Below are 27,995 nucleotides of genomic sequence, written 5' to 3'. Positions count from 1 at the left end.
GAACAGTAAACATATGAAATATATACATCTTTAATAGATAAATATTTATACACGTGAAAAAATAAATACAGAATATTCAGGTTCTTGCATTACATTTATATACTCATAGACACAACAGAAAACAGATAATACAAATAATTCAACAGCATCTAAAAATAAGTCATCCACACAGTTACTAATTGCAAATTGCCTTAGTATTTGCTTTATATGCTAGTACAGCACCTCTTAGTGGTCAAACATTAACATTGCAATTTGAAGATTGAGGTGAGTAAAAATGTATCTTAATACAAAATTAAGATAAAAAAAAAAACGAATTTAGCGCAAAAATGTTTTTCTTGAAACGTACAAACTTGAAATTTCACAAAAATACTGAAATTAAAATAGATATACAATCCAATTTCCAAGACTAAAACAGAATAAAAAATTAAAGATATTCAATATACAATTAAAAGTTAATGTACACTAAAGTGCCATTCAAGAGTAGTTATATTAATGTATAGAACCAATATCCAACAGATCTGACAATGCAATGTTCCTTTAAATTTCACACAGTAATGTATAAATGAGTAAATATGAGCACATTTAACACAGCTTTAAAGCAAATGCAGCTACAGAAATAAAACAGCATGAAGCTCATCATCTTCTAGCAGTTCTCACCAGACTTCTAGTGGGTTTTTGAACCTGGATGTGCCGGGCAGGATTCACTACACATCCTTTCTCCTTATAATGATCCAGAAGTCTTCTCCACAACACACTGCACCGCAGCAAGTTCTCATTACCTGTCAAAATAGCAGAATTACGGCATCCAAGCATCAAATATAAAACTGTTGATAATTATAAAATACATATAAAAAAGGTTGTGTAATTATAATGACATTTATTAAACCTGACACTATTAACATAAACTGTACACACACACAAAAGGTGAAGATAATTTGAATCATTTGAAATTTTTATACCCTTATAGGGCTGAATAATATTCATGCTTAAGAGACAGAAATGACAAACACTGCAATATGTGTGTTATTTTGCATTATTAAAAAACCCCCCCCAAAAACAAGTGTTACAGATCAAATCATCCACACATTATTGACTCCCACAAGCCTAGGTGGTGTAACTAACCAATGATGCACAGGCCCTCTTGAGCCCTGGTGATGCCCACGTTAACTTGGTGTGGGTCCATGATGAATCCAAGTCGTTTCATATTCCAGGATTTGGTTGGTCGTTTTTCTATTTCAGATTCAGGACAAGAGCGCACAGTTGACACGATGACGTATTTCCATTCACTTCCTGTGGTCAAACAAACAAAGGAGAACAGATCAGAAATAATAAACTGTATTTACATGTCAAAAATTCAACTAACTTAGAAAGTATGAATGCCTTGAATGTGTTTAGTTGTGTCTTAAAAACATTAAACCATAGAATTCCTTTATATGTTTATTATAAAGTTATTATACATTTTTAAGAGAGCTAAATAATGGTTAGTTGTAATGTACCGTCATGTGTTCGGGTAAACAAGTTAATGCTTAATGATGTTCACTCTGCCATTAGTGGACTCATTATTGTGAAAATATTATTACCTTGACTCCTCATGATGGTGTTGACTGTGATGCCTCTTATATTCTTATCAAACAGGGACTCATTAATATTTGCCACTTGAGCATTATATGGTGTGAGAATGGCAATGTCCTTGGTCTTTATCCCAGCCTCAGTCAAAAGAATGGCAATCCGCACCTGTAGGAAGTTTATTACAATTATCACATATATATATTATCTTACTTTCGATTCATGTAATGTATGGAGTGAGAGACAAAAGTAGTAGCAGCAATATGTGAAATATCCACATTAGTGATCATCAGGGCTTTGCAGACCTCTGTGGATGTATATGGATAATGGAGGCATCCTTCAATTAAATATTAGTATAATATGCTATGTGTAGCAGTTTTGTGTGTAACATAATAGGCTATACATTCTAATTTACACAAAATACATCTACTAAAGTTGTCTTACCGCTTCTTCTGCCTCTTCCACATTTGCCTTTGAATTTTCATTCCCCCGTTCAGTGGAGACCACCAGACCTTTCTCCTTTCCTTCAACATGACCAAAGACGATGCATGTTTGCCTTGATTTAGTAAGGAAGAGACTTGGTTTGGGTGACGTTCCAGTTTTTAACTGTCCTTCATAGAACTCCTTAGATGGAAATGCACAGATGTCTTCTTGCTGTAAGAGACAAGATATGTAACATTTTAATTTGAAATAAATAAAAAATAGCACTACTGAGGTTTAGTTGTTTAGATCATTGTCATATTTTGCTTGATAATAAATACTATTGCTGATTGAAAATTATACATTTACATAAAAAACAGAGCTGCCGATATCTAAAGAACATTAAAAAGTACAGTAACTGACCAATGTTTAGATAGAAATACAGTATTGAAGCTATAGTGTGATAATTTACTACCATTCTGTACTGAGTGTCAAGCATGAGTGCTTTCTCCATGTAACGTTCAAAAAGAGATTTGCTCATTCCCAGTCGCTCCACCACATCACAGTGGACTACAGGCTGCAGCTGCATATGATCGCCCAGAAGAACAATCTACAACATCACATTAGTACAATATTAAGAACCTAGAAGTGGATTCAACTCTATTGCATGTCTTTCTTCAATGCAATCATGGAATACTTTCTGTTTTATCCTGTATTGATGTGAATGTTATGCTAAAGCCTCCAATAACCTTTAATGTGTTATTCAACCAATCCATGCTGTTAATGTCCAGGTTTAAGTGTTTGTCTGAAACAAAAATGGTTCTGGAATCGTACAGTACCTGCTCAGGCTTATGAGCCGCTAGTGGAATAAAGGCTTCCGGTTCAGTTGCCATGGCACATTCATCAATGATGATCTGTTTGAAGTCGAGGAGTTTAGCTAAGGTAGGGTTTGAGGCGGCTGTGCAAGTGCACAAGATGACATCATGCCGCAGTAATTCATGTTTCCGAGCCTTTTGGAGAACGTCTTTGTAGCTTTAAAACAACAACAAAGGTCTCCAACGTTTGTGAACTTTAAATTAGTTTTTCATCTCTATAAAATTGTGTCCAAACTATTTTCAACAAACAAGAAACAATAGCATAGAACCAAAATCCATGTGATATGTACTTTACTTACAGAGCCATACTTACAATTTCTTTTCTTCATTAGTGAGTGCATCTCCTCTTGAGATTTTCATATCAAAAGCTAGTATTTGTGTGGAGAATGGGTTGCCATCTTTTCGAATCAGGTGGTGAAGTGCAATGGAGCTAATAAAATGACAGCAATACACATCTGTTATTGAAATATATAACATACATACATTGCCTTGCAAAAGTATTCATACCCCTTTATTTTTTCACACTTTGTTATGTTGCTGCCTTATGTTAAATTGCTTTTTTTCCACATCAATCTACACTCAATACACCATAATGACAAAGCAAAAACAAACATACAAAAAAACAGGTTTAACATATTTGCAAATTTATTTAAAATAAAAAACTTTAATGATTCAATTGCATAAGTGTTCATACCCTTATCCAGGACAGATGAAATTGAGCATTCATTTTGCATGTAAATGTTACTACACTTCAAGTGAAGTTAACCTGTGGCAAATTCAATTGAATGAGCATGATTTGGACATTTGAACCATCCTAAAAGTAAAGTGAGCCAGTAGCAGCCTCATGCTGTGGAGCTGTTTTTCAGCAGCAGGGACTGAGGGACTCATCAGAGTAGAAAAGCTCAGTGCACCAAAATATTGAGATAGCCTTAATGAAAACCCAGTCCAGAGCATTTGGAACCTCAGACTGGTCAGAAGGTTCACCTTCCAACCGGACAATGACCCTAAACACACAGCAAGAGTGGCTTATAGACAACTCTGTGAATGTCCAGCCACAGCCTGAGCTTGAACCCAATCAAATATTTCTGGAGAAACCTGAAAATGTCTGTCGGCCCCCATCCAACCCGACAGAGCTTGAGAGGTGAAGAGATGAGGAGAAGAATGGCAGATTATTGCCAAATGCTGATGTGCAAAGCTTGTCACACCAAACCCAAAAAGACTTGAGGCTGTAAAGTTGCTTCTAAGTACTGAGTTAATGGTATGAATACGTATGCAATGTACTTGTTTTAGTTATTATATAGTTATTCTAGTTAAATTTATAAAGTTGTGACAATGCTGTTTTTGCTTTGTCATTATGGTGTATGGAGTGTAGATTGATGTGGGAAAAATGTAATTTAAAGCAGTTTAACATAAAAACGTGAAAAAAAATGAAGGAGTGTGAATACGTTCGCAAGGCACTGTACACACTACATTTGTAGTTAGTATCTTCACTCAAATAAGTGATAGATGGACATTATTTGGCAAATACCTAAGCTCTGTGTTGGGTTTTTCGCCTCTTTTTGAATTGCGTGACAGCTTTAGATTGCAGCCTGGGTAAGGAAATTCCAACATCTCCATCTGAGCACTGTAGACTCTGAGAGGTCTAAGTTGATTTCGAAGTTTTAGGAGATGACCTGCAACACATTTGTTAAAGTACAGTAATGTGTGATGCTATTTAAATCTGAATTGTGTAACTGCTGCTTTACTAGTGGCACATAACTATGTCATACTGAAGATAATCACTGGCTATATAGAAAAGCATAATATATACTACCATATTCTTACTAATTCTGCAATCTTTACTGTGCATACTAAATGTAAAGTTCCTCATGTATTGAATATCTGAATAATCCACTATTTTTGCAAAAACAATTACTAGTAAATTTACCTGCTACAACATCAACAGATTTATTTGAAGGCCCACAGTAAAGAACAGCTCCCTTCTTCTGTGAATTGGAGGCAGGATGTTTTTGAGTATTCTTGAACAACCAGTACACAATATGGACACCAACAACAGTTTTTCCTGTGCCTGTGAAAATGCACAACACTCATTTAAAATGAAAGGATTGAAAATCAAGCGAAAGTCTGAAAATATCTCTCACCTGGTGGTCCTTGGATAAGAGTGAATGGGTTGGCCAGTGCCTCTCTTATAGCTTTACGCTGACTGTTGTTTAAATTGGAAAACCCAGAAGGGAGATAATTGTCAATCTCAAACCTGGCTGGAAACTGCTTCGAAATTTTAGCTCCTTTGAAGAGATTTAGTGTAGATTTAGTTAAACTACATTTGAAGAGATTATTTTGATAAACAAGGCTAAGAAATCACTGGTGCTGACAGTAGAGTCTAAAAATACAGATGTTATAAAGAGGCAGTCAGCCTTTAGTACCTCCTTCAGAGTTGATTCTTCCACCAATGGCTATAGTTTTTACAAGCTGGTTAGCTTTGGTGAGACTACTAATTGCATTTTCTTTGCGCCTGCAAAAGAAATAAAACAAACTCATAATTAATAAAGAATACATATTTACACATTTAGTGTGCTATAGTATCTATAATTTATAGTCTTACGCATCTGGCAGAAGCTTTGGAATCAGCTCCAGAGTAAATCTTGTCCTCTCTGAGAATATCTCTTCTGGAATATTTGTCATGGGCATGTGGTTAATCTGAAAATCAATCTGCAAATTCTTCAGTTCTTTGGCTCCTGTTTCTTCAACTTTTGTAATTATGCCATGGGCCACCCAAGTGATAGAGGGGATATCCATGAGAGCTGTGCACTGAGAGGGGCTACTCTGACTTTGGTGAATCTTAGTTCGAATGCAGAGGAAACTGTTCTTGAGGTCACAATCAATGGACCACTGAGATTTTTTGTCAAGTGGGAGGAGAAAAAAACCTTGAAGCTTCTTTTCACGAGAGTTTTCCAATTTCAAGGCTGCATCTTCAATAAGAATGCTCTCATTTTCAGCAACAGCATTGGAGGCTGACTCCATTTCACACATGGGTTTCCATATTGTCTGATAATCCATGTATGTCTTGTATGAATTCCTTGATGAGTGGAAAGCATATTTTGAGAAACACTTGATTGGATCTTTCACATGCTCCAAACAAATCTCAAATTTTGGATGCACAACAAACAGCTGAATTGCTGGTGTCATTAGTCCCCGAGCCGTGGCTGTACCTAGCTGTACTTCGACTGCCTCACCTGGCTTTATTCTCATCGACAGTTCGGCATAATGCTCAGGATGCATGGGATCTGATTTTTCTGAACTTTTAGCATTTCTCAGTCTTTCATTGAATTGTCTTGCATGGTTTCTTGAGCTGACGTCAAGCTCCTCAATCAGGAGAAACAATCTCTCCAAATTTTCTTCTCTAAGAGAAGCTGGTAGGCATTTCCAGGTCTTTGTAGAGACATAGGCCATGACTGAGTTTGGAGTTTGCTGTTTCACTTCTGCAAGGATGTGAGGATTGGAGAATGAATATATCCTTCGCACCCATTTCAAGATCATGCAGTTGTTTGCTTCATCAAACTGTGGTTGATCTGCCACCTGAAGATCCCTGTACATAATGTCTAAATTTTCTGATATAGAGGTTCTGTTAAGTGGGAAGCATAATCTGAAGTTTGTCCCTGTTGCATTGAGTTCTGCAATGTAGGCCACCTTCCTTTCACTTTGGGTCAACAGTTGTAATGCAAAACGTAGAGCATTAGATTTCCTCTCATATGCTGACTGTTGATTGTTTTTCCTGGAAAATTCCATACAAGACAGATCAATGTCATGAGCTGTGTACCTAACATTTGTGTTGTCATTTACAGAATGAAGAAGGCGCTGTACAATGATATCTATATATCGGCGGATTGGAGATGAGGCCCATGTATAGCTGTCAAGATCTAAATCATAGTGCCCAATTCTTGAGACACGTGTCGAGTTTGAACGCAGCATGCATGATTTGTGAAACAGTCTCCTAAATGCAATAGCAAAAGGGAGAAGTTGGGGGTGAATCTCATCTGTTGCAATAAAGTCAATTATTTTGTAGATATTTGTCTGCTCTGCTGCTGTCTTCAAGCATCTCAAAACAGATTTTAATATGGGGAAGGTTTCAGAATCAGAAATGCCAGCCTGAGGGTTTGGCATGGCTCTGCAGTGGATCAAACCTTGGTTATTCAGTTCATGAGACACATGTTCACACTGATGAACTTGACTTGAGAAGTGAACAGACAGTGGAATCAAGGAGGCATTTTTGTCAAAAAGGTCAGTAAGCTTTTCACTCTTTGGCCTGTCCTGGCATCTCAGTGGAGTTATGCTTCTTGTTGTTTCATCAAAAAGAAGACGTTCAGCAACCATGTGGTTAAACATGATCATCAGCTCTTCAACAATTAAGTGAGATTGTCTTCTTCCCAGAGTCATGTCTTCATCTGGCTGTTTGTAGCACCAGTCTTCCTGTTTCCTCAATCTCCTGTGGACCTCAGCAAAAGTCCATGCTTTCACAAGGCAGATTTCAAGCTGGTCAGAATTCTGATGATTTTCAATGATGTCTTCAGCTTCATCATAGGAAAACTTCTTCTTGGAGCGAATGACAGACTTCCAAAATGATCTTTCCTTTATGCAATGTGTCTTAGTATCTACTTCAATTATCAAGGAGATTGCTCGTCTATTATGGTTAGGGATTAAACTGAAGAAATTGGTACTCAGTTCTTTTGGGAACATGTGTATAGGCTCCTTCCCACTGGGATAGAATGTAGTACACAGCTGTCTTGCATATTTGTCCAGTTCACTGTCTTTAGCCACAAAACTTGCAACATCAGAAATGTGAACTCCTATTTCATAGCACTCTCCTAAATCCCGTACACTGATTGCATCATCAAGGTCTTGTGAATCGGCAGGATCAATGGTGAATGTTGGGAGCATGCGAAAATCTCTTCGTCCCTTATCAAACAAACTGACACCTCGAAAGTCTCGCATCTGACTTCTCACAGATGAAGAAAGTGTTCTCCTCAACTGATACTCTATGTTGAGTATTTTCAGTCCATTATCTAAAGTTGTCATTTTTGGAAACACTTCCACAACTGTCCCTAAGGGAAAACTGCCAGTCTTCTTCCACTTAAGGACTTTGACAACAAAGAGATATTTTCCACGTGCTTCTTCATTTATTTTGATGAAACGCTTTATTTTGTGGTTCTCTGGATTTCTTACAGTAATGTGGTCTGGTTTGTCCTTTGAAAATGGTGTGTAGATTTTGGTGATGCATTTGTTGATAGGTGTCATCACCTGATTGTCATGTCTTTCAATGGTGCAGACAAATTCTTTGACAGCATCTGCACTCTCAAGGACATTGATTACTTTTCCCATAGGAGGATCTAATTTCTCATTCAGGATCTCGACTGTTACCTTGTCTCCAGGGAACGCCTGTCCGATATTCTTTCTACCCTTGATATTAATTCTCAGAGAGGGCTCGTCAAGTGGTCTAGCATAAGCTTGATAAAAACTCTCTTTGACCAGCTCACAGCGTTTATGTGTTGAAGAGTCAGTCAACAACTGCTCTTGTTCTACTTCTGCACTTTGGTTGCTAACACTACTGACAAATTGCTCATGTTGAAAAACTGGAAACAAGCCTTCCTCTGTCAATGAAACGTTTATGTCTTTGCTCTCATCAAGAAGCTCTTGAAGTATTGGGTCTTCTGTGTCTGGTATTTCAGATGTAGTTGATTCACTATCACTATCATCTTCAACCTCACTTCTGGAGAGTTCAGATATCTCAAGGAGATCTTGTTTCAAAGAATCCAAGGTAAAGTCATGGGCACTTCCCTTGTTGATGCAATCCTCTATGTACGATCTCCATAGTCTCCAGCACATACCAAACTGTTGGCAAGAAAGTGCAGCTGCATCTCCAACAACAAATATTTGTGATTGGGCTCTTGTAATAATGGTGTTTAACACTCGTGTGTCATTGAAAAACTCAAGACAGGTCCGGTCCGTCTCCAATAGGCTGTCCTTGGTGTGCACAGTGGAAATCACAATTACTCTGAACTGTTTTCCTGCAAAATATGGGATAAGGCAGTATGCTCTGTAAATCACATGCATTAATACTAGTGTGTTTGTACATAACCATAGCATAGTATTACATTTGAGGGATGAATCATCTTTACCTTGCACATTTTCTGCATTCTCCACAGTGAAACGGGGCAGTCTAAGCTGACGCAGTCTTTGCCTGATTTCCAACACCTGAAACACAAAAGAGGCAAAAGCATCTGGTATAAACACTAACATAAATTTGTGACCCTGGACCACAAAACCAATCATAAGTGTCAATTTTTCGAAATTGAGATTTCTGAATAAATAAGCTTTCCATTGATGTATGGTTTGTTATGATAGGACAATATTTGAAAATCTGGAATCTGAGGGTGCAAAAAAATCTACATACTGAGAAAATTGCCTTTAAAGTTTTCTAAATGAAGTTCTTAGCAATGCATATTACTGATAAAAAATTAAGTTTTGATATATTTACGATAGGAAATTCACTAAATATCTTCATGGAACATGAGCTTTACTTAATATCCTAATGCTTTTTGTCATAAAAGAAAAATTGATCATTTTGACCCATACAATGTATTGTTAGCTTTGCTACAAATATATCCCAGCGACTTAAGACTGGTTTTGTGGTCCAGGGTCACTTTTGACACAATAGCAGAATGCCATTAATTAAAGCATAAGTTGGTAACTTGCAATAGATTTGATACCTGTCTGCCTTGAGAAAGAACACAGATTGATTTCGGATCTTTACCATCCCACTCCTGAGGCCAGTCCTCCATTATTCCTTTCACAATGTTAACAACACTTAGAACTTGTTCCACATTGAACCAGGACATGCTTGTTGGGTCTAAACAGCATTCTCCTCTTACATGATGGAACTGCAAGGCATGTTGTTGTGGATGAGGAGGCACATCTCCTCTAGCCTTAATCACATCACTCTTTCCCACATAAAAATGTGTTGAAACAAAATCCACAATGTCCTTTGTGGAACGGTAGTTTTCAGTGAAAATGATCCGGCTTTGTTTGGCAACAACACTGGTTTCAGCTTGGTAGTAATAGAAGAGGCGATTGAGCAGGGTATGTTCTGAGCATTTGCCTTGTTTCACAGAGAAGAGCTTGGGTCCCATCTGCATGTGATCTCCTGCTAAAACAACACGTGTATTTTTACCTGCTAAGCCCAGTGCCATAAGAGCCTCAAACTCCAACATCTGCGAAGCTTCATCAATCAGAATGTGGCTGAAGTAGTTTTCTGGGAGCTTCATGTCATGGAAGAAACGAGCTAGAGCAGTTGTTGTTATGATGATTTTTGTGGAATCTAAAACAACTTTATCAGGAAACTCAAAATGACTGCCGTCTCTGGATAAATGGCAGTACTGTAGAGTGATGGGATCAGTGGATCTGGGATTGCTTTCCTTTGCCTTGATTCTCAAAGGTCTGGCTTCACGATGAACAGTTGCATATTCATGAAAATGACCTTTTACATAAAGATCAGCAGAACTGTATCAAGAAAAAAGAGAAATAACTGTTTATAATGACTGCATTAAACAATTAAAATTGCAGAAACACGCGTTCCAAAATGACGTTGCCTTCAAGGTATGCATTTTTATCAGTTTATGCATTCCCTGGGAATCAATTCCATGACCTTGCCCTTACTTCCACCTTGCTCTACTGTTTGAGCCAGAGGAATGCAATAGGGATGCACGATATGATCGGACCAATATCGGAATCGGCCGATAATAGCTTTAGATGTAAATATCGGCATGGACCCGATATGAAAAATTATGCCGGTATGTCTTGCCGATAAGAGGAATACATTAACTCGCATGTGCTCAAGGTGTGCTAGCGATTAGATCATGTCAACAGTGTGATTAGATCACGTCATTCTTGAAGCAAAGTTTTGCCTGAATGGTGATTGGATTCACTGTTTTGGATTGCTGCATTTAAACTGAGAATGTATGTACAGAATGACGCGATCGGTGTGTGATGGAGTAAACAGTAATAGCACATGAAGCAGCATCAGCAGCAGCCTCCCCCGGGTCCTAATGACTGCTTAGTATTAATTCCGTAGGGGGCGCAGTTGGCCTACTTCTAATCAAATGAAAGCAAAATAAACAAATAATATTTAGACTGTGTTTCTGATTAAATAAAGCAGTAATCGATGCAATAAAATCGTGTGTATGTTTTGATTTAAAGGTCAGAAGCGATAGCTTACATGAAAAAAAACACAAACATGACACTTAAATTAAATAATTTTATATATACTGATTTATTCATTAATGTGGAATATGTTATATTCTTAAATTTCGAGCTCTAAAAGATTTTCAGAATTTTTATAACTTTTGCTTTAGACCATTTGCAAATGTTAAATCTTAAAATAAAATGTTAAGGTTACCACTGCATCGTTCTGGAGGAAAAAATGCAGCGATTGAAAATATTTATTTATTCAGGCATTAACCAGCATGGAAATTCATGTTATTCTGAGCTAGAAGTTTCAGAAGGATGACCTACTTCTGTGGAGTAATACTTTGAAGTGCCAATGAATTCTCTCTTCGCTTGGAGTTTGATTGACAGGCAATCTGACCAATCACAATGCCAAATCCACCATTATGTTTGACAAACAAACCAGACAGGAGTGTTAGTATATTAATGTAGGTGGACATTCATGTTTACTTCATGCTATAATTAGTAGTAAAGTGTGCTTGGCACTTGAACTGAGGCACTACAGCATTCTGTCACGACACATTAAAGAGCCACAAAATGGTATTGTTTAAATTTCTTAAAATATAACAAAATTTGAACGCTGAGACTTGGTTAATTCCAAAAGTAACCTGCTCTCAGAGGTTGCGTTAGGCTTTGTTAACATTGTCCGTCATTTTGACAGACAGGGTCGTAAAAATACTACCATTATTTCTTATTATCCGTCAGTTTAATTTTCATATTTTAATTATAATAACACATTTAATTGCTTGTATTTTTGTTCACATTTTCATTTTTAATTATGAACCTGCAGGATGAGCATATAGGCTTATGCATTTATTTATTTATGATGAGAACAGAGACTGTGCATCACTTTTCATGTTCAACACCACATACCGCAGTGACAGCGGAGGCCACTAAAGACAACAAAATATGCTTGGGTTGGGTAAAAAAAAAAAATTATTTCTCAATTTTAATAGATTCTCATTTTTATGAACCAGTATCGATTCTTAAATCCCAATCGATTCTGTTTTCAGTTGATGAATGAAGCTTACATATAGTGTGCCTCCATCCAGTAAATCGCAATAGGCTAAGCTTTGTGTCTTGTTATTTTGGTATGAAACAATGTCTCAGATTTCAAATTCTGTCCATTTTATTAGGAAATTCAAGCAATAAATACCATGTTGGTGCTCTTTAATGTGGCGTGATAGATCCCTGTAGACACTTCAGATCAAGCGAAGCGGCAGCGCACATGAACTGATCATCTCTTGCGCTTTACTACTAGTGGGTACTCGCCTGCGCGCAATCAAAGGCATAGCAAAAGACTCGTGACAGTTTTATTTTTGTTCTGGAGACTGATGACCTCACTGGACAGGGGTGGGAATTACAGTTATAAATTACAATAGATCACCCTCAGTGTAATCTGTCAACGTGACTGACGGCCTTCGTTTTTTTTCCATCACTGACAAAAAAAATTTCAGGTAACGTGTCAGTGTCCTCTTTGCTCCACAATGTATTTTTCACTGCTTAAGAACATGATGTGTGGCGTGTGAGTGCCATGGCTAGTTGGACGTTGTGGTCTGCAAACACTGCTCACCCCTGGTGGAGTTTATGATTATTAAGTGCCGGCCGTTCTATCTACCGAGGGAATATTCAGCCATACTGCTCGTTGCTGTATACATCCCTCCCAGCTCCAGCAACAACCACAGGAGTGAGGCACTAAATGATCTGTACCAGCACACCAGTGAGCAGCAGACAGCCCACCCAGATGCTTTTCTTATCTTGGCTGGGGATTTCAATCACGCAGACTTAAAGAGTGTGTTCCCAAAAATTCACCAACACATAGACTTTCCAACAAGGGGAAAAAACACTCTTGACTTTGTTTACACCACCCAGAGAGGAGCTTACAAGGCCCTCCCCCTCCCCCACCTCGGAGCCTCAGACCACATCACTGTCATGCTAATGCCTGCATACAGACCGCTCGTTAAAGTCACCAAACCAGTTCACAAACAGATTCAAGTGTGGCCGGAAGGGTCGTCAGAGGCACTTCAAGACTGCTTTGACACCACTGACTGGAATATGTTTAAACAGGCTGCCACATACAACAATACTACAGACCTCCAAGAGTACTCAGAGACTGTTACTGCCTACATCTCCAAGTGCATTGATGATGTAACAGTCACAAAGTCCATCACTGTCCGGGCCAACCAGAAGCCGTGGATGACAGGGGAGGTCTACAGACTTCTGAAGGCTCGGAACGCTGCCTTTAGAGCTGGAGATGAGGAGGGCCTGAAGACAGCTAGGGCCAACCTATCCCGCGGCATCAAAGAGGCCAAGAGACAGTACTCCAGGAGGATAGCCCATCGTTTCAGCGACAGCAGAGACACGCGGAGCCTGTGGCAGGGGATACAGACCATTACGGATTACAAGCCCCCACCACAGACCTGTGACAACACCATCCCCCTGCTGAACGAGCTGAATGCCTTCTTTGCTCGCTTTGAGGCACAAAACAGCACCACTGCACAGAAGACCTTGATTGATTCGCACCTCCTCCCGGCGACCAGGTGATGACACTGTCCCCGGACAGTGTGAGGAGATCCCTCAGCAGGATCAATGCACGCAAAGCTCCGGGTCCTGACAACATTCCTGGGCGTGTACTGAGAGACTGTGCAGTGGAACTCACTGAGGTCTTCACAGACATCTTCAACATCTCACTAAATCAGGCTGTTGTCCCCACATGCTTCAAAGCTACCACCATCATTCCAGTCCCTAAGAAGTAATCTCCATCCTGCTTCAATGACTACCGTCCAATAGCACTCACTCCCATCCTCATGAAGTGCTTTGAACGGCTAGTCTTGCACCACATCAAGTCTGTCCTCCCCCCCTCCCTGGACCCCTTCCAGTTTGCATATAGGTCCAACCGCTCGACCGATGATGCCATCACCACTGCCCTCCACCCAGCCCTCACACATCTGGAGAAAAAAGACTCATATGTCAGGATGCTGTTCATAGACTTCAGTTCAGCATTCAACACAATCATCCCTCAACAGCTCACTCACAAACTGGTCCAGCTGGGGCTCAGCACCTCTCTGTGCAACTGGCTGTTGGACTTCCTGACCGGGAGACCTCAAGCAGTACGGGTCGGCAGTAACACATCCAGCACCATCACACTGAACACTGGGGCCCCCCAAGGATGTGTGCTGAGCCCCCTCCTCTTCACTCTGCTGACCCACGACTGCACACCATCACACAACTCCAACATTTTCATTAAGTTTGCGGATGACACAGCTGTGGTGGGTCTCATCAGCAACAGAGATGAGACAAACTACAGGAGCGAGGTGAGCCGCCTGGCCGGGTGGTGCAGTGACAACAATCTCTCTCTGAACGTGAAGAAGACGAAGGAGATTGTTGTTGACTTCAGGAGAGTACACACTCAGCATGCCCCTCTGACCATCAACGGTGCGACTGTGGAGAGAGTGAGCAGCACCAAGTTCCTGGGTGTGCACATCACTGAGGACCTCTCCTGGACTAACAACACTGTAGCACTAGCCAAGAAAGCACAGCAGCGTCTCTACTTCCTCCGCAAACTCAGAAGAGCCAGAGCCCCGGCCCCCATCATGTGCACCTTCTACAGAGGCACCATCGAGAGCATCCTGACTAGCTGCATCACTGTGTGGTATGGCGCTTGCAACGCATCCTGCCGCAAGTCACTTCAGCGCATAGTGAGAGCAGCTGAGAAGATCGTTGGTGTCTCTCTCCCCTCCCTCCAGGACATCTACAGCACCCGTCTCACCCGCAAAGCCCTCCGCATTGCAGGTGATCCCACCCACCCGACACACAGCTTCTTCAGTCTGCTGCCATCAGGGAGGAGACTGCGGAGTCTCCAGGCGAGGACCAGCAGACTGAAGGACAGCTTCATACATCAGGCTGTCAGGAAGCTGAACTCCCTCCTGTCCTTGCCCCCCCTCCCCTCTTTCACCCCCATTTAACACAGCAACACACTAGGAACTCTGACTCTGTGACACCCCCCCCCACCGACCAACAAACTGTGACCGGCACCTGTCACTTGTGCAGCATTGGCTGATCACTACCCATCCAACATTGACTGCAAATTACCTCTTCGGATAGTCTGACAAAAACTATCCGAACAGTCACTTCGACTTGTCACTTTAACAGACTGATAAGCTCTTCTTGCACTACACTCATAACAAAACAAAACATCTGCACAGTTTTGTTTTTGTTTTTGTACATTCAACTGGTTTGCACTCCATCTATTCTGCCATGTGCCTTATGCACTTTATCTATCTTTCTTGTTTTTATTTTCTACAATGTCCTCAGACTGATAAGCTCTTTTGCACTACAAATATATCTTCACAGTGTTGTTTATTTAACTGGTTTTGCACTCTATCTGCCATGCGCCTTATGCCACTTCATCGATCTAATTCTTTTTTTTTTCTACAATATCCTCATTTGTATAATTGTATAGTTGTATGTACATATGTTTAAACTGTATTTATCTGTATCTGAACGTGTTTAATGTTAACTGTATGCACCAAGGGTCTGAGAGTAATGCAATTTCAATTCTCTGTATGTATGTACTGTACATGTGGAAGAATTGACAATATAGCTGACTTGAAACTTGAAAAACTTGAAACTTGAAACAGTAACTAAGGGGAGTCAGTAACTTTGAAGGGTCAATTGTGGTGCCTTACCTGTTTGTGTGTGTGCAAATCAGGATTTTGTTCTGTGGTTGCTGCACAAGAGCCTGGGTCATCTTTGCAAGGGTTCGAGTTTTCCCTGTTCCAAAAGGTCCATATATCAACAAAGGTGGGATGCTGCTTCTGTTGTCTGTTACACCCAGAACAAAGTTCACTGCTGCTTGCTGCTTCTCATTCAACTCTCCTGTATCTGACTGAGAAGAAATACAGAAGTTGCTGTTTTTCAGGTCAGGTAAAACTTTGTCTAAGTTGGGAAGGTCATCAATGGCCTTATGCATCTCGCACAACCAGAGACGATTTAGCTGGAACTGGACTTCCATCTCACATTGCTGTCCATTCTGCAGATTCAGATCAGTGGAGCATTGCTTGGAAAGCTGCAAAAGTACTTGTGTCTCTGTGGCAGCGTCTTTTAGAAATTCAGCCTCATAAATAGGCCCAAGATAATCATTGTTTTCCACAACACGAACAAGAGATCTGATCGCGTGTCTTTTCACTATGAAGCCTTGAGGAGCATCAGGAGTGAGTGGGTAAGACAGAGGCACAGCAGCAAGAAGTGTCCCGGGATAAGCACATTTCAGTCCAAACCTGTCATCAGACAGGCAATTTTGCAACTGTGCAGTCCCTCGTAGATTGAGCCTGGAAATATTTTAGGACAGGGAGGGAACATTAGAATTGTTATCAATTTTCAAGTATTGGACTTAGACCTAAGAAATATATATGTATATACCTGGTAAGCAGTTCACCTTCTACTTTTTCCTCCCGATATAAAAAATGGTGCATGCTGTGTTTGTAATTGTCATGGTTAATCAAACTGTTCATCTGATCTATCTTGATGAGCTTGTATCTGTTTATCAGCTCTCTCTCTGCCTCTTCTCTTTCAAAAAAAGGAATGATTTCCAGGCTTTCCTCATTCCAGGGCTCAAGATTCCTGGCAGACTCTTGCTTTTCTAGCAGAATCTCAGGTGCTGGGGTCATGACTGACTTTCCCTTACACTCATCCTCTCCAACTCTGACTTTGATTTTTTGTCGTAGTACGGGTCTCGTATTAAAGTCAAACACTACCCACTGCTCATACAAGCCTGGATGGTCAGATTTGAAGGACACTGGGATTTCATACTCTGCAGAAACACATTATAATTTAGGTGAAAGTGATTTGTGAGCTTGGCAGTTCAACAATTAATAATTATTAGTAAAAGCATGTTATAAGGTTTCTTTAAGAGTTTTGTAAGAAATAGTCAGTCTTCACCTGTTTGGCTCTTCTTATACCCAGCACTAGTGGAATATGTCCGTTCCTCATTGGGGTCTTTGCTGAGGCTGAATTTCGCCCCCAGTTCCCGTCTGAGTAAAGCAATAACTTCTAGAGGTTCCTGGAGGGATTTAAGTCAGTTTGGAAGTGCAGATCAATGTCATTGCAGAGGCTATCCTACACTACTGGCTCACACTTACAGCTGTCTAAAACTGTTACAAAGGTGCTTGGCAGATTACAGAGCTAAAAAAACTAGAATATGTATTGCTGTACCATATATACCTGATAATAAAAACTGGCTAAACATTTTGACAAGAGTTTTTTAACTTTTGCAAGGATGGCTTGAATCTTTTTAATGTCTTGAGGGACTTGAGACTAAGAGTAGATGACTTTCATCATTTAACTGATCAAGAAGTAGGCCTATAAACCACTGCTGAGTGAAACCCTATAACTCTTAAAACTAAGAGAAAGTTTAGTAGTATTATTAGTAACTGGTACTATTATATTATTGCAACTAAACCAACTAAATTTTAGTGCCAACTTTTTCGTAACTATTTTGGAAATTAAAGACAAATGTTTGTGTATGTGTTAAATACAAACCTGAGAAATAATGGTAAAATGCCATGTACACTGTATTCCCTTTTTCCTTACATATTTCCTTATATCTGGGTCACAGCTGATAGAAACTTCAGGAAGGCTGTCGCTGACCTGCAGGAATATTGATTCAATCAGTGTTTATGACATTGTAAAAAGCAATTGTAAAAATACACAATTATATTTAATTTTTCGGTGTAAATATATATAATAAAAAATAGCATGGGCCAATAAAATGTATTATTTGTTAGCATTTATAACACTGCAATTAACTCCTAAATAACTGCAAGTAGCAATGCAAAGTATCAAAGGTCAGAGTTACATCTGTCAACATTTGGGATACTGTCCTAGAGCGTTACTCACTAATGATATTATACACTGTTCATTACTGAATGGCCCACTTACGATCGTTTTCTTGTCGCTGCTGTGTCTGTATTCCTCCAAAAGCTTGTCCTGATAGGACAGTAGACCCATCTCGGCTGCATCTCTGGCTCTTTTTCGTGAAGCCTTGATTCGTTTTTCCCATTCACGAAGTTCCTCTCGACTGTGTGCCTTTGTGCAATTATCACCATACTCGCATATCAGGGATCTATGGGAGAATGTTTTATAGGCTGCTTTATCTTTCTTTGACACAAGCAGACATCTAATGGCATGTCACACTTGCCATAAATACCTTCCACACAGTTTCAGGTCCTTGTATGTTGGTGGTGGATCTCGGTACTTCCAAGTCTGAGAGGTATCATCAAAGATCAGTCTCCTGTGCTTCACAGTGAAACAGTGGCTCATCAGTTTCTCAGCTTTTGGGAAGTGGACTTGACATAATGTGCAGTCAAACTGTCCTCCTTTCTCTTGAGTCTTTGACTGCAGCGTCCTTTGGTTTTGTTTTATCATATTTACAATCTGAGGAATTGTCAGTTTTTCATGCTTCATGGTGTTCCACAGCGCTGCTTCCTCTGAGCTCCTAGCAAAGGTACATCTATTTCCATGCTGCTTGCATCCAGTTTTTTTAGTGTAGTACCAACAAACAACATACTTGTGAGGTCTGGGACGACCTGGCCGGGGGGCAACAGGCCTCCACACTGATTTTCGACCTTTCCGCCTGATCAGCAGGATGTCTTCAGAACAGTTATGAATGACCTGGTTAAGTGAGTATGAAATCTCATTGTGTTTTTTACAGCATTTATTACATCTGACACACAGACTGAACCTCTTTTTTAATGTTTGAAGAGCATATTGATTTCCTGCAAGGGCCATGATTTAGAAGACATGAAATTCCTGTGAAAAGAAATAATTTGCAATTAGATTAAGATTTCACAATGTCTATTTACAACTTATTTTTTTTCGATATTGTTTTTAAGCAATTATATTTTAATTATGCATTCTAATTTTGATTCTAATTTTCAGACTTAGTGAATATTAGCTGTAAGGATCTTTAAATACAGTAATTCATGTTTTTATCAAAAGGCATGGTAATTAAAAATTACTAGCCTGCCAACAAAACTTTTACATTTAGATTAATTTAAAGGCTAAAAAATGCTAAATGTTCAAATTTAAATACTTGAAACATGCAGTGCTCATGTTTATTCAATGAAGTCAAAGCCTTTTGGAAACTCTATTTGTGGTGGTCAGTTTGGTCAGCACAAATAAATAAATGTAGGAAACACAGCACAACAACTTTAACTATAACTGCGTTTGTAGTCAGCGCCACTAGCCAGACTGATGAACAAACACAGACCGGAAGTTAACTTTGGGCAAGGTGCGTGCGCCCGATGTCTATAACAATAACTTCATGTCACCTTCTCTTAAGGAACGGTTCACCCAAATGAGATTATGTAATGAATTATTCACTCTGACATGCTGGGTATGACTTTCTTTCATCTGTGTAACACAAAAGGGGATGTTATCAGAAATAGAGACTTAGTCCCTATTCATCTTTTACTGTATGGAAAAAAGAAGCAATTAAAGTAAATGGTGACTGAAGCTACAAGCTTTTGAATTACACAGATAACAATTCAATTATCTTTTTTTTTTGCAAAGCTTCATGAATTATTTTCCACTAAATAATATAATGTACACAAATGAATCAGGCAACCTGAATTAATAATGCATATCATCATCTTACCTTCACATATTCATTCCAGTCCCAGTGGTTTTCTGACACGGGATGTTTCATTCGTTCTCACTGTTATGTGCGTCTAGAGGTGTTTAAGCAATATAATAAGCCCCTCCCTTTCTAGAATTAAAGAATAACTTTCCATTTCCTGGACAGTGTTTGTACTGAACACTGCAAACACAGTTTCAGCTTTCAGTTTCAGTACTGATGAAATCCACAGGAAGCAAACAGACACAGTTTAGGCCTAATTGACAAACAACTCTTAATGTAAGTTGTTTCCTATTAGACTTTTTAAAAGGATACTCAGAGATAGAAAACTAGGTCATTACCACATTTTGCTATTATACTTACTATTAATACTTACAACCAAATTTATTATTATAATTTTTTTTCTAAACTTTCCGTGCACAGTACTATTATGTTAAAATTTCACTTGAAAGAAACTCTAATTTGGCTGGTAAATTTGGTAAAAAGTAAAACTAAAACATTCGAAAATAAGGCTTGAGGTTATTGCACATGATTTAATCTGTGGAAACTGACCATGCCTGAGATGACCGCACACTGGAATGCTACACAAAGCATTAAACAAATCAGGTGAATGAAAGTGTTTAATGGTACCTTGAGAACTGACATAATCTGGATTTGAAATGTTAATATTTATTCATCTATACCACTTGACCGCTCCCTTTCAGCGCCATAATATTTAAAGTTAGACACAAACAAAACAGTTTTACATCATGGTTGCATGACCCATTTTCCCTTTTTCCTCTGTCGCTGACTTTAGGACCCAGGAATGTCATAATTGTGTGTACTTTTAGATGTTTTCAGATCCGCCTACCTACAAGAACACTGGAGACACACACACACACACACACACACACACACACACACACACACACACACAAAACAAATGTTTTTGGTGCAATGTGTCCTTAGCTTGGCAAACAAAATCAGCAGTATCTGAACAAACACAACAGCTCAAGTTTCATTTATCTGTCATTTCTTTCACTCTTTGGCCAGAGTTAGGCTTAGACACACAACGATATGCATGCAAACACACCTATTTTACTGAGCTTTTATGACTGTTTTAGTAGTAATTGAGAGCATATAATCTTATCAACAGCAATACTAGTCCTAATGGTTTAGAAACTAGGCCTATATTCAGAAACTACTGGCTCAATAATTTCCATATTCAATACCTAATTAGAATTGAATTAATTTCTCATATAATTTCCATATTCATATCCAATAACTTTCATATTCAATACCTAATTAGACACTTAGTCATAAAAAAATTATAATTCAAGAGACACACGCACACACACTCCTTCACAGATACTCAGGAGATACTAAATTGCTTTTGAGGGTGATAAACAACAACAAATAATGTTAATCTAAAGAAATGTGTTGCCAACATAAATAATCTGTTGGATGCTTCTTAGTTTCCCTCAGTTGCATAAAAATGACAGAGACACATTATAAACTTGTTATACTTTAATTTTATTTTAAATGGTTTTCAGTAATTAGTTAGCAACTTAGACACTTCTCTTTCAGGTCACTGAAAAACTAACCAACAAGTCAGTGACCCTTGAAATTCATCTAAACTACCAACGTGAATGAATCGTATCCTATGAAGTGCAGTGTAAATGTGGATATAGAGTCGTGTTTTTCTTAGCTTTGTGAGATTCAGACCTGCTAAACAACCAAGACCAGACTAAATGAACAGATCATGCCATTGCTGGCTACACATACGGTATGTTTTGACAGTTTCATGCAGCTTTTAACTCACTCACTGGTCTAGCTGCAACAACAATCATCAGTAACACTTTATTTTAAGATCTCTTAACTAGTTGCTTATTAGCATGCATATTACTAGAATATTAGCCATTTAATAGTAGTTATTAAGCACATTTTAATGCCTTATTCTACATGACCTTATTCTACATACCTAATACCTAAACTTAACAACTACCGCACTAACTATTAATAAGCAGCAAATTAGGAGTTTATTGAGGGAAAAGTCGTAGTTAATAGAGAATAAGTGTTCCCTATTCTAAAGTGTTACCCAATCATCTTAATTAGCTCATGTCAGTAACTAACCAGCAATGCCAATCTAAAACAAGTGCATCTTGGAATTTAAGATGGTCTAAGTTTTATTTTCTTCTTCTGCAGGCAGATCAATTTCATGGCCAAAAGTATGTGGATACCTCTTACTAATAAATTAATTTGACTAGTCAGATAATTACAAATCTTAGTGTTACTCCATACAATGACATGCTCGAGAGTTCAACAGTTTTAATCTAATTTTCAGCATTGCAAATTCCCTGTGAACACAACAGGCGACTGCAATTCTGCCAAGTAGGCAATGTTCCTGGATCAACATCAGCCAGTCAGACTTTAGAAATAGGTAAAAGGGTTTATTTAGGGTTTGGCTCAGGACTGGAGCTAGAACCAACATTCTTATCACCTACCCTCAGATTTAGCCATCATTTTTTGGTAAAGGTTGGGTTTAGGGATAGGGAGAGGACTTCTTGATGTTGATTTAGGAACATCACACACATCCATTAAGAAATGTGAAAGATCTTGACTGGTTTGCACAAATTCCAGACCTGAATACCTTTGAGAAGAACAGGATCACTGACTTCCAGAAGAACTGCAGGTGTCTATGTGCCAGCTGCCTAATGCCTATTATTCTGAATGAATCATACATTTGGGTGTGCATATGCTTTTGGGATGCTGTTATATGTTCAGATGTTTATTGATCAGGAAAACTGATAAGGTGAGTCTGATATGACCTCTTAAGACAACATGGCCAGAAAATGAGAAAAAAATAGGTCTTCTATTTTACTGACAATAAAGTACAGCTGTAAGCCTGTTACTTTAGGAAAACAACATGCAATGGGAACTGTGGTAAGATAAAAACTAATTTTCTTCAATATACAAACATATAAAACAAATAAAACAATATTCCCATTTTTTTATTTTTTTTTTTAATTTTGGACTTGTTTTATCCATTGGATCATGAAAAGTATCAAAAGTCTTTCCCAGCTCAAGCAGTAGAGGTAATCAATAATCAGTAATCAATCACATTTTTATTTGTGACTTCAGTGTCCAAATACATTCTGCAGCTCCTGTATCAACTGTTGTGCAAATTATGTAAAGACACAGTAAGCATAAATTATGAAATATATTACATTCACAGATACATCTTTATACATGCAAACAAATAAATACAGAACTTTCAGGTTCTTGCATTACAATTATACACTCATAGACACAACAGAAAACAGAATGAATACAATTGAATACAAATAATTCAACAACATCTAAAAATAAATCATCTACGGTTACTAATTGCAATTTGCCTTAGTATTTGCTTTATATGCTAGTACAGCACCTCTAAGTGGTCAAACATTAACATTGCAACAGTCATAAGAGGGCATGGTCACGTGATGCCTGTTATTTTTCACGTTGATCTAGGTCGGCCACAGATAACTGGATAATTAGGTTTTATAAACAATTTTACAGAGACATCACAGGTGTATTTTGGAATTCATATAACTTTTTAAATTAAAAACAACTTCCTATTATATAAATATCTCAACAACAGCAAACAAAGTCCATAAAACGTCCTGAAATTTGACTGTTAGGAAAGGCAGCGTTTGAACTCCCAAGCGAGTCCCTGAGAAGGAGTCGTTATCATTATGTCTCCAAGCACTTAACCATCAAAATTTACCACCCAATGGCATAGACTGCATACACTGATGGAGTTTTGTAGTCTTTGTAGCTTTAAAAAAAGTTTAGTTTTTTTTAAATGTATATAAACTATTAATTTCTATGAAATTGTGTCCAAACAATTTCTAACAAGCAAGAAACAATAGCATGGAATCATAAAGAGATTTGTAGTCACTGAACCATACATAGTTTTTTTTTCTTCGTCAGTGAATTGATCTCCTCTTCTAATTTTCATATCAAAAGCTAATATTTGTGTGGAGTATGGGTTGCCATCCTTTCGAATCAGGTGGTGAAGTGCAATGGAGCTAATAATACAACAACAACACCACACATCTGTTTACATTAAATACACACACACACAAACCTTACATGGGCAGTTAGTATCTACATCTAAATAAGTGACAGATGGACAGTATTTGGCAAATACCTAAGCTCTGTGTTGGGTTTTTCGCCTCTTTTTGAATTGCGTGACAGCTTCAGAATGATTTCCATGCTTTCCTCATTCCAGGGCTCAAGATTCCCTTCAATCTCTTGTTTTTTTAGCGGAATCTCAGGTGCTGGGGTCGAGACTGTTGTTCCCTTACACTCATCCTCTCCAACTCTGACCTTGATTTTTGTCGTAGTACGGGTCTCGTGTTAAAGTCAAACACTACCCACTGCTCATACAAGCCTGGATGGTCAGATTTGAAGGACACTGGGATTTCATACTCTGCAGAAACAAATCATAATAAATCAGGTGGAAATAATTTGTGAGCTTGGCAGTTCAATTAATAAAGGAAAGGAAAGGAAAGGAAAGGACATGTGGCCATGTATGGTGCCCCATACTTGCAATTTGTGCTCTGCATTTAACCCATCCAAGTGCACACACACACACACAGCAGTGAGAAGTGAACAAACACACACACACTGTGAACACACACCCGGAGCAGTGGGCAGCCAATGCTGCGGCGCCCGGGGAGCAGTTGGGGGTTCAGTGCCTCAGTCGTGGTTTTGAGGGTGGAGAGAGTGCTGGACATTCACTCCCCCCACCTACAATACCTGCCGGACCTGAGATTCGAACCCACAACCTTCAGGTTATTAGTTCGACTCTCTCCATTAGGCCACGACTGCCCCCTGAATTAAGGACTTTTTAATTAATTAATAAGTATTAGTAAAAGCATGCCATACGGTTTCTTTCTGCATTTTGTAAGAAATATTCAGTCACCTGTTTGGCTCTTTTGAAACCAAGCACTAGTGGAATATGTCCATTCCTCATTGGGGTCTTTGCTGAGGCTGAATGTTGCCCCCAGTTCCCGTCTGAGTAAAGCAATAACTTCTAGAGGTTCCTGGAGGGATTTAAGTCAATTTGGAAGTACAGATCAATGTCATTGCAGAGGCTATCCTACACTACTGACTCTTACAGCTGTCTAAACATATTTAGAAAAAATGACATATAGGTGCTTGGCAGCTTACAGACATATCCATTGATAATAAACTATTGCTAACAATTTTGACAAGAGCTTGTTACATTCTGCAAAGATGCCTTGAATAATTTTTTTTTTCTTATCTTACTTGTGGTCATAAGGACTTCCTTAAGGTTCATTATCAAAATTATGATCTGAACCCCATAATTCTTAAAGCTGCAGTCCAAAACCTTTGGTGCTCTAGCGGTTAATAAACAGAACTGCATGCATCTTGGGGAAGAACATTTTCTTTATTTATGTCTATGATGAGTCACGCAGGTACTGGGCTACTCTGCAGCAGTTCCTACCAGAACCAGTCTAATATAGTTTGAACATAAAACGCATTATGTGTGTACCATAGTGATTCAGGATAAGCCAAAAACAAGGTATGGAAACTGGATTCATGATGCACTCACTTATTTTATATAAATTTAGCAAATTACAAACACAAAAAAAGCTACGGACTGCAGCTTTAACAATAAAAGCAAATGTAGTCGTATCATTAGTAACTGGTACTGCTATATTGTAATCAGTGTTGGGGAAAGTTATTTTTAAAAGTAATGCATTACAATATTGCGTTACTCCCTAAAAAATAACTAATTATGTTACTTTTTATCGAAAGTAATTTGTTACGTTACTTTTGCGTTCCTATATAAATATGAGCAGGGCTTGATTGTTTGTGTTTACTACAAGAAGTTCTATTTATAGCAAATTTAAAAGCCCTTTCACACCAAAAATAGTAATGAATAACCTTCAGGCTGAAGGAAGAGTAAATTCACGTCTGTAAAGTAGAATGCAGGAGAAGAAGGTTCAACACTCTTCAGCAATAAAAAACAATGAAGCACAATTGTTAGTTTATCTAAAGTCATTTTTGCTTATTAGTATGGTTGAACTGGATCATCAAAGGTCAGCAGCAAAGACATCGGTTAATAAAATGGGATTAGACACATTTGTGTTGTTTAACATATTTAATTATCGCAGGTTTGTGTCATGAGTTTGCATTTCACATTTTGATGAATACTAAATCTTTTTTTTTGCGAGTGAGATGAATTAATGCACGTTCACGTTTATTCTAGAACTACAGTAACATCATGTTCACACCGCGCACACAACGCCTCTGTACTTCCGATTTCTCCCAATATGGAGAAGACTTGTCAGTCAATAAATGGGAAAACAAACTAACTGGCGTTACTTTTTAGAAAATATTACATTTTCTTGTAAATTAAAAAGTAATGCGTTACTTTACTAGTTACTTGAAAAAAGTAATCTGATTGCGTTACTTGTAATGCATTACCTGTGTCTCCTGTGCTTCACAGTGAAACAGTGGTTCATCAGTTCCTCATCTGTCGGGAAGTGGACTTGACATAATGTGCAGTCAAACTGTCCTCCTTTCTCTTGAGTCTTTGACTGCAGCGTCCTTTGGTTTTGTTTTATCATATTCATAATCTGAGGAATTGTCAGGTTTCAGTCTTCTTCTGAGCTCCTAGCGTAGGTACATCTACTTCCATGCTGCTCGCATCCAGTTTGTTCAGTGAAGTACCAGCAAACAGCATATTTGGGAGGTCTGGGAAAGTCTGGCAGGGGTGCAACAGGCCTCCACAATGAATTGTTAGCTTGCCGCTTGATCAGTAAGATGTTTTCTGAGCAGTTATGAAGGATCTCTTTATGGGAGTACGAAATCTCATTTTGTTTTTTACTGCACTTATTACATGCCACACACAGCTTGTGTGTCTCTAATAATGCTTGAAGGTTTCCTGTGAGAGCCACGACTTAAAAGAGACAGGAAATTCCTGCGATTAGAATGAGATTTCTGCCATCTTACTACTAACTTGAATTAGTAATGCACAGCATCGCCTTACCTTCATATTTCCTTCCCATTGCAGTATTTTTCTGATATGCCATGATCTTCCTGTATCACTGGATGTTTCAGCTGCTCTGTGTCATGTGAATCTAGCTAGAGCCATTTAAACATTTTATAGATGAGCCACTCCTTTCTAGAATTAAAGAATAACTTTCCATTTCCTGGACAGAGAGAGCATAAGCCTTAAACAACAAACAGACAACCCTTACTGTTCTTATTAAAGCTCTTACAATGTCTACTACACCAATTTCAGCATACATCAGTTTACCCTTTAATATGTTTTTGCTATCATACAGACAACATTAGAAACTAATGCTTTCATGCAACATGCTTTTTTTTAACCATGACTAAAATTAGTCATGTTTTCCCCATTGCACAAGCTTAAATTGTTCCTGAAATACTTCCGAATAGAACTGATCTAGTAATAAACTGAACATTCTTTATCCTGTATACGAGATGTTTCTTTAGAGAGGAAAGTAATGATCTTATAAGGAAAATAAAAGTGTCAGGGTCCTTCAAAAGGATACTCAGAGACAGCTGTGAACGGCAAAAGATGTAGCAGATTTGCCTACATTTTCTATGCTGAACATTGCTTAGAAAAACAAACAAGGCTCATTGCACACGGCCGATCATGCCTGAGGTGACTACAGACTGGAAAAGCACACAAACTAACAAATTAGATGAACAAAAGTGCTTTAAAGGACTGACATTATATATATTTGGACCGTTAATATTTATTCTACCACTTGACCACTTCCTTTTAGTCCCATGTTAGGTAAAGTTATGTAAGGTTTAGACAAACAAGAAGAATTTACATCATGGCTGCATTGTCCCTTATTGTTCTGTTTCTGACTCGGACCCAGGAATGTGATAATTGTGTGTACCTTTAAATGTGTTTTCAAATCCACCTACCTACAAGAATCCAGGTGATACACACACATACAACAAAAGCAGCAGTATGTAAGCAAACAAAACAGTTTCATTTATCTGTAATCACATGGCCAGAGTTCGTCATGAACACATGATGACAATCATAATGGTTTATCTACTATATTCAGAAACCACTGGCAGTAATTTCCATATTCAATACCTGATCAGAATCTTAGACAAGAGACAGAAACGTCACAGAGTTCTTAGTTTCCCTCAGTTGCAAAAATGACAGACACTTTATT

At 38.5% G+C, this 27,995-nt stretch overlaps 1 protein-coding gene across 2 annotated transcripts; it reads right to left on the bottom strand.

Annotated features, from left to right (window-relative positions):
* Positions 1–50: 50 nt before the first annotated feature.
* LOC306879382 (3'-5' exoribonuclease HELZ2-like) lies at positions 51–19,851 on the bottom strand. Of its 2 annotated transcripts, none has more exons than XM_079432278.1 (21): positions 19,795–19,851; positions 18,346–18,947; positions 18,078–18,261; positions 17,679–17,786; positions 17,079–17,199; positions 16,560–16,950; positions 15,827–16,468; positions 9,626–10,415; positions 9,035–9,110; positions 5,464–8,923; positions 5,285–5,373; positions 5,003–5,146; positions 4,789–4,929; positions 4,390–4,534; positions 3,175–3,291; positions 2,826–3,018; positions 2,462–2,596; positions 2,011–2,220; positions 1,581–1,734; positions 1,123–1,290; positions 51–779 (listed from the first exon to the last, which is right to left on the bottom strand). In XM_079432278.1, the coding sequence occupies exons 2-21, from the start codon at positions 18,924–18,926 to the stop codon at positions 637–639; spliced, it is 7,992 nt and encodes a 2,663-aa protein (XP_079288404.1). In that variant the 5' UTR covers positions 18,927–18,947; positions 19,795–19,851; the 3' UTR covers positions 51–636. The 2 variants fall into 2 exon arrangements, with proteins under 2 accessions (XP_079288404.1, XP_079288405.1); XM_079432279.1 differs by having other exon boundaries at positions 17,730–17,786.
* Between the last annotated feature and the right edge of the window lie 8,144 nt (positions 19,852–27,995).

Source organism: Barbus barbus (assembly GCF_936440315.1).
Source record: "Barbus barbus genome assembly, chromosome: 13".
NCBI lineage: Eukaryota > Metazoa > Chordata > Actinopteri > Cypriniformes > Cyprinidae > Barbus > Barbus barbus.
This window is presented reverse-complemented; position numbering and strand designations above follow the sequence as displayed.

Coding starts and splice junctions, on each gene's coding strand:
- LOC306879382 (XM_079432278.1), bottom strand. CDS start 18,926: ATGGCCCTTGCAGGAAATCAATATGCTCTTCAAACATTAAAAAAGAGG. Junction 2,221..2,461: donor TTGACACTCAGTACAGAATG/GTAGTAAATTAT, acceptor TGTCTCTTACAG/CAAGAAGACATCTGTGCATT. Junction 1,291..1,580: donor CACCATCATGAGGAGTCAAG/GTAATAATATTT, acceptor GTTTGACCACAG/GAAGTGAATGGAAATACGTC.